Source organism: Notothenia coriiceps, unplaced genomic scaffold, assembly GCF_000735185.1.
Source record: "Notothenia coriiceps isolate Sejong01 unplaced genomic scaffold, NC01 NC01_scaffold00022019, whole genome shotgun sequence".
Lineage (NCBI taxonomy): Eukaryota > Metazoa > Chordata > Actinopteri > Perciformes > Nototheniidae > Notothenia > Notothenia coriiceps.
In genome coordinates, this window is record NW_011354720.1 from 791,637 (window position 1) to 798,879 (window position 7,243).

The following is a 7,243-nucleotide window of genomic DNA, read 5'->3' on the forward strand; positions in this document are numbered from 1 at the left end:
GCGATGTCTATCCCATGTCACTTTATTATTGATTTAGGGGAGGGGGCGGGGCCCCATTGTCCGACCTGCGGGGGAGCCCCGAAATATTGCGCAACGCCACTGCTGCGGACCCGTGCACCGGAATTATGATAAACTCAGCAGTTCACCCGTTCAGATTTGCGGTAAGTGTGTGTATGTCCATTTGTCTGCTTTTTTTCAGCAGACGAGCAATACACTTTTTTTTATGTTACAAAGTTAACGGGCTCTGCTCATTATTCTGCCAAAATGTATGTGTGTCATTTACCCAACAGTATTTCAGTGTATGTTGGGGTTTTGAATGAGGGAACATGCAAAGAGAGACCATCTAAACATTCATATAAATAAGTAGCCTGCAATATGGATCTTATGAATGTCATGTTCTTAGTTAAAAAAAAGTAATGAAAAACTGTGAGATTTCAGCTTGGCCTCTACTGTACATTTTGGTGAATTAAAATAGAAAAAGAGTATTAATGGGTTAGTTTCATTTTTCGATGTGTTGCAGCAAATATATCTAATGAGAGGCAAGAGATTGAATAATAGACAAGACAAGACAAACATTTTCTCAATTCAATATGCCTAAAGCAGATTAGCACATGACCTTTGGATGAATTCAGGGAGAAAATGCATTAATTTAACATTCATACAAGCCTATCAGAGTTCTGCAAGTGTCCTTAAGGAAAAGGAAAGTGGCATTGTTTACTGTTTATCTAGGCCTATCAGTGCTATATGGAAATGATCAGCGATACTATTTTAGGCAAGGACAATAAAAACAAATGTTACTGTTATTTCCGGTGCACATTTGGTGATTGAATAACTTCACAGCAGGAGGGACTTCGAAAGTGTGGTTCTATAAATAATAAAAAAGGTATGAATCATACAAAGGCACACTGGAATATACTGACTCAAACAGGAAGAGAACCGCTTTCTGTTTCTGTACACCTGAACCTGTACAGTGTGTCATGTGCAATCATGAGTTCAACATCTTATATGGGTCATAACAAATTGTTTTTATCCTTGGCTATTATCTTTGCTGCTCTGCTGCAAAACAAATAGAATATCCTTCGAACATATAGAAACATATCTAGGATAACCTTTTAGGAGGTAATTTACTCTAATGTTATCTCATAATTTTAGACTTGTGGCTCTATGAGGTTTCACTGTTGTCACCAACAGCTGGGTCAACCTCACAGTGGGGCTTGTATAAAAGTCAGTGGACCACAAGACCTGTCAGGATTCATCCTTGGGGGAACATGAATGTCTGCATCAAGACATCATGGCAATCTATCTTAAAGCTTCAGATATTTCGAGACCAAAGGCATGGACCGGCTGATTAACATTACATTGTTTAGAGCCGCATCACTAGAGTGGCTTAAATCAAATAATAGGCTACTTTAACCAAAGGGTGAATGCAGCAATCAATGGCCTGGTTTCCGACAGAGCAGCTTCTCTGCAGCAGGCCGTCCTGTCATGCCTGTTTCCTGTGAACGGGGTTAGGTTTGATGCCCAGACATCTGTTCCTGTGGACAGACACAGAAAGCACCAGCAAAGGCACAGTTCATAACTGCTGCAGCTCAACACATCAACCACAGACAGACCTACTATTTCCTGAACCACTTACATATTGCAAGTCTGTTGTAAGATAGGCTGTTTAATATGCGTTTGAAAAGGTAGAAAACATGTCAAACGATCAAAAGAAAGAAACAGAGTCTCGACAGACAGAAGCTACTGGAGAGCCTTTATTGGGCGGTTTGTGCTTCAAATCCTTTACAAAAAACAACAACAATTAAAAACATCTTAATAACTTTTTGTCCCTTGACATGTAATGTTAATATAACTTCATATAAAAAGCAAATAAACATTATATTAATAGGTATAATAGAAATTTGGATATAAAAAAAAACAAGGACCCACATCCATTCTCTTAATAATAAATATATACACAATAAGTACTGAGATACAAAAGGAGAGACCATATCGATCAGTTTTTTCAGTGGCTATATACAAAAATATTTCCTTTTTTTTAAACCAGATAATATGAATTTCTTTTTGACAATAGAGGAGATTCTCTTTGCGAATGTGTCTGACCCTTAATATCATATTGCACTTCCAGAACAGCCTGACTGCACTACACATTGATTGACCTATTTCATCAACATTCAGAAACCTACTCTACAGGGATGCTTTTTAGCATTGTTATTCATGTATTTAATGACTATTTAATACTCACATAGAGGGCCATTTTTATATCGACCTGATGAAAAATCATCTTTTAAGTAATTTCATTCACAAACATGTCTCCTACACTAAAAAAATAATCACAATCATTTACAATATTCTACCCTAATTGCATGACGGTTGAAGAGAGTTTTACACAACGAATACTGCCATGTTGTTTAGTATTAATACACTGAACCACTGGGGCTCTATCAACAATTTGCCGTCTTCATTTTGTGCGCAAAATACCCAACTTTACGGATTGTAATCATCAGTGCTATGGCTTTAGGAAGGGAAAGACGAGTCGTTTCTCTTCATAAAAAGAAACACTGCTGCTTGCATAGCATGAGGTATAGCAGCCACACACAAATGCTCTGCACAAACATTTACAAAATTAGGCACAAATCTGTGAGGTGCAACTTACTGAATACAAGATAAATGTGTATACAATAAAACCTGGACTCACTTGTTGAGTCGTATACACAGAGAAAGGTTTTTAAAATCAATCAAAAATGTATAACTTACACACCTAATCAACATTGCGATCCATGAAGAGCTGTGTTTTTTTTTAAATACCTGACTTTTAACATTAATGCAGCACAAAGACAACATGATTTAAGTGTCAGATCAAGTCCATAATCACTGCGTAGCAAGATGTGTAAACCACTTCTTCTGACAGCTCCATTTCATTGGTCCTCTATTGCTGGCATCGTCCAATCAGATCTCAGTGAGGGTGAGTTTGTACATTTCGCCCATCTCCTCCATGGTGATCTGGAAGGTGTCTTCGTTGGAGTAGTGTTGGATGATGTTGTCATCCATGTGCACTAGGATCCTATTATCAAAACAGATATGGATGTTAGTGGCCTCTTTGTTTCATTTAAAGATAACTAAAGTGTACAATCAGGTTCATTTATGATCTCTTATGCCTTATGTATTTTAATTAGTAGGTCTTTTAAATGTCTTGCTTGCTCTGCAACACTGAACACTTTATCTTTACCAGAATGTTTTATTTAAATCAATATTTTTGCTGTTTTTAAATGAAAGTGCTATACAAATAATAATACAAAAAATCAAAATAAGGTGAATAATAATACAAGAAGAATAAATAAAGCAATTAAGATGTAAATCAAAAGAATCAACTATTTGGGTTTGGTTGCTCACAGACAGTGTCGTACAGTATTGATGACTCACCCTTTCTTGCACTTCTTGTAGACTTTCCCAACCTTATCCAAAGGTAATTCATACTTCTCTGAAATCTGGTTAAAAAAGAAACACAAATCAATGTTAAATTATTAAGAGAACCTTAAAGAAAGAAAATATAAAATGGTGTAATCCTCTACAGACACCTGGTGCACCTGTGCATGGTTCTCTATAATCACTATACACAACCTTTGCACCCTAAAGTAGTCTCCCACCAGCCTCTTTCTATTCTTCTATTTCTATTTGCATTTTTAAAAACACCCTTTTTCCACAATCTCCTCTTCTTCCCTCTCCCCAGGACGTCCCCACTTCCTCTTTTCCCCAGCTTTTGTCCCCATAACTCCCCTACCTTGGTTCCCTGTATCCCTTTTTAACCCACACACACCCTTTCTCTCTATTTCTCAATGTCCCCAGTTCACCTTTTGTACTCAGTCTACCCTACGTTGTTTCTAATTGGTGTCCTGCAGCTTATTTAACAGGCCACAGTTGCCTACTGTATATATACACTTTTTTCCAAAATGTGCATGTTTATTCAGGGTTTTTTTTAAATCCTGGAAAAAATAGGCGACTCCTTTTCCAAATACTAGACTAACATGCCTTTCTGTTATTTTCCTTGGTGTGTCAGGTTTGATGTCATGCCAGAAAGCTTAAAAGGTTAGTAATCAACGGTGGTTATGCTACTTCTGGTTTTTGTATCTATTAATACTCAGTCTCTTGTTCAAACTCTCCAACATTACATTATTCATTCTGTCAATAGATTCTGGTGACTTTAGGGAGAGGATAGTTGATTTTTATTTAGGTTAATACATTCAAATAATTGTCCAAATCCATGTGGATTTTTAGCAGATAAACACCCATGTCTACTGCGGTCGTTTGTCCCGGGAATGAATGCAGATTGTAAACTTTCCAGTTGAAGATACAAGCCAGATGTTTGTAGGTGTTTGTGGGTTGTACTGCTTTTAGACACACTGAGAACTGGGTCTCGGTATAAAACAAAAACATGAAGTCAACTGAGGACAACTTACAGCTTCCACCAGGCCTTTCAGCGTGGGATTCTTCAGCATGAGAGCATCAAACACCTCCTCTGTTTCCCTGCGCACGTACAGCAGGACTGTGTGGTGAAAAGAGAAAGAAGAGACAAGAAGGCATCAAAACAGAGCACATTTGTTCATGGGTTGGACACAAAACATGCCCCAATTCTGGCATCAGCCAAAAGTTTTGAAGCTTGTCTGAACTGTTTGACTGATTTGTGGCTAAAGCGTTTCCCTTTCTCAATTTTCGAAGAAGTAAAGCTCAAGCACATGTATACTTATGTTTAATGCATTTTTACATTTAAACATGTTCTGCAATGTTGCTGGCCATATTGTTTGTGTTATGTGTAACGTTGCTGCCTTCTTGGCCAGGTCAGCATTGCAAATGAGGTTCTATCTCAATGCTTTTATCTGGTTAAATAAAGGTTAAATAAAATAAAATAAATAATATTAACTTATACCACTACTACGTGACTTTTTGAGACACTCATTGAGAACTAAACTGGCCCTGGACCCACGCAATTCACACCTAGAAAGCACATTCAAACATGGACCCACCTTTAATTCTTGCTCAAAATAGATCATGCTCTAAATAGATTTTCTTGTATTGTTTTGCAAGCTGTTGCGATATGTGTGGTCTCTAAATGCGACACATATTTAAAGACCTAACTATGCACAGGAGATTTCAGAAGTTTGAGAAGCTAAACCCAATTATAAGGAAGTGAAACAGTATTATTTGTAAGTGACTATATAAGGGGGGTTTTCGTAATGCTAAAGTATTTAGGCCAGAGTTCACAGTGTTCTGGAGCCGCCATTAATAACTTTGTTTGAGATGGACGTCATGGAGGCTGTTGGCACACTGGCAGATTGGCAGTATCTCCTTCACTGTATTAACATCGGCAGGATCCCATTCAAACCATCACACTACTGCAACATTTCTAACATGGAAACATGCAAGCTTATGGGGAAAGATTTCCCCCAAATCTAAACTGAATTAAGTTTGATTAAAACTCAATGAATGTCGCTTTTTTTTTGCAGAATAATGCTTAATTTTAAATGTATGCAGTTAAGCTTCGGAAGTCATGTCTATTTGTGGCTCTTCTTTACAGGTTAATGTTTGTATAGTGCGGCGCCACCTCAGTCTTTGGTATTCTTGGCAAAAACTCCTACTAAACTCCTACTACTCTTGGCAAGGTCTTCTTTCAACAGGAATAACCTGGTTGAGAAAGAAATACAGGAGGAAGTGGGCCTGGGATTGTTAATTTGAAGGGCTTTTCAATGCTGAATGAGATTAAAGTATGCAGTAGTTCACAATATAATATCTTTAGGTGGAAGACCCTAAATAAATGTATATTATTTTGTGCAACAGGGACATCTGTTGACCCCTGACACCTCACTGTGGTCTGATCAGTGTTATTAGTTCTCTGTAGATAGTTTACAGCCTAAACTCCTGCAGCCCTATCTGGCTTTTGGAAGCTATTGACTGTATGCATGTATTATGCAGAGTCAATAAAAATGATTTTGAATTAATACCCATTTTGTCTACACTCCATGTTTTTCTTCTAAGCTTGCTTTATGTCTATGAATAGGATATAGGGGAAAGGGCATAGACTTGTTTGCATGTGTGTGTGTGTGCACGTAGCTATCAGTGGTATTTGTTAGGTCAGTGCAGGCCGTAGACACGTGTGTGAGTGTTTTCGAAGAGCTGGAATAATCACATGGCCCCAAGAGTGTGTGTGTGTGTGTGTGTGTGTGTGGCCTAGCATTACTATACTTGTGGGGACCTAAATCTGTTTACACAGTCACGTGTGGGGACTCGCCTCCCTTATGGGGACAAAATGGAGGTCCCCATGGGGGAAACATTAATTTTAGGGTGAAGACTTGCTTAGGTTTAGGGTAAGTCTCCAGTAAATGCATGTAATTCAATGTAATGTCCCCTGAAGTGATGTATACATGGTATGTGTGTGTCAAACACTCAACAGAAGACATGCTAAAATGCACACACACATTGGGAAGACCATAACTCACCTGATCAGCATGTGAAAACTCATATTACACACACACACACGCACGCATGCACGCACACACGTACACACGTACACACGTACACACGTACACACGTACACACGTACACACGTACACACGTTACCTTTCTTTGGTTCCTCTCCTCTCGCCATCTTATTTGGGGGTGAACCGAACTCTTCGTCACTGAAGGGTAATCTCTTCATGCCCGAGCTGCAGACACACACAAACACACAAATCACTGTTTAACGTGTTTCACAACCAGCTAACAGGCTACACAAAGCCCCATAGGCCTTTCCTAGAAGCAACATCCCTGTATGCCTTTTACTGGGAATGTGCCAAAGGTTGACTCGGTTCAAAAGTACTTTAAAGTATTTGTGAGAAGTGTGAAATCAAGGCCCCAGTGAACTCACCTGTCCTCTCCATCTTCTGTTGGGTAAGGCTGCAGAGGAAACAGAAAGAAAGAAATTCGTTTTTTTTTTTTAAGGAAAGGCAGGACGTTGTATTTCTATAGCAACTTTCAAATACAGAAATAGTTCAAAGTGCTCTACATAAGATGAAAGAATACCATTTAATAACTTTATAAAAAGCTAAATTCTGAAAACTGTTAAAATAGCGAACAATGTATACAAATACAGAAACGATATATATTAGATGTGTAGGATTTGTATAGTCCATCCATCCATCCATCCATCCATCTTCTCCCGCTTATCCGTGTTCGGGTCGCGGAGGTAGCAGTTCCAGCAGAGACGCCCCAA

The 7,243-nt window shown here is 38.5% G+C and overlaps 2 protein-coding genes across 3 annotated transcripts in view; both read right to left on the reverse strand.

Moving 5' to 3' along the window:
* etf1b (eukaryotic translation termination factor 1b) overlaps positions 1-7,243 on the reverse strand; it is a 663,186-nt gene that overhangs the window by 235,263 nt on the left and 420,680 nt on the right. The gene's annotated exons all lie outside the window — the stretch shown is intronic.
* LOC104953597 (grainyhead-like protein 1 homolog) lies at positions 1,733-6,977 on the reverse strand. The gene is made up of 5 exons (XM_010780551.1): positions 6,899-6,977; positions 6,613-6,698; positions 4,458-4,543; positions 3,424-3,488; positions 1,733-3,064 (listed from the first exon to the last, which is right to left on the reverse strand). The coding sequence occupies exons 2-5, from the start codon at positions 6,689-6,691 to the stop codon at positions 2,950-2,952; spliced, it is 345 nt and encodes a 114-aa protein (XP_010778853.1). The 5' UTR covers positions 6,692-6,698; positions 6,899-6,977; the 3' UTR covers positions 1,733-2,949.

What these genes read in the sequence shown, in the direction of transcription:
- LOC104953597 (XM_010780551.1), bottom strand. Translation starts at nt 6,691, where the DNA reads ATGAAGAGATTACCCTTCAGTGACGAAGAGTTCGGTTCACCCCCAAAT. An exon ending in TGAAAGGCCTGGTGGAAGCT is followed by an intron (nt 3,489 to 4,457) that starts GTAAGTTGTCCT and finishes TTTTTTAACCAG; the next exon opens with ATTTCAGAGAAGTATGAATT. An exon ending in TACAAGAAGTGCAAGAAAGG is followed by an intron (nt 3,065 to 3,423) that starts GTGAGTCATCAA and finishes TTTTGATAATAG; the next exon opens with GATCCTAGTGCACATGGATG.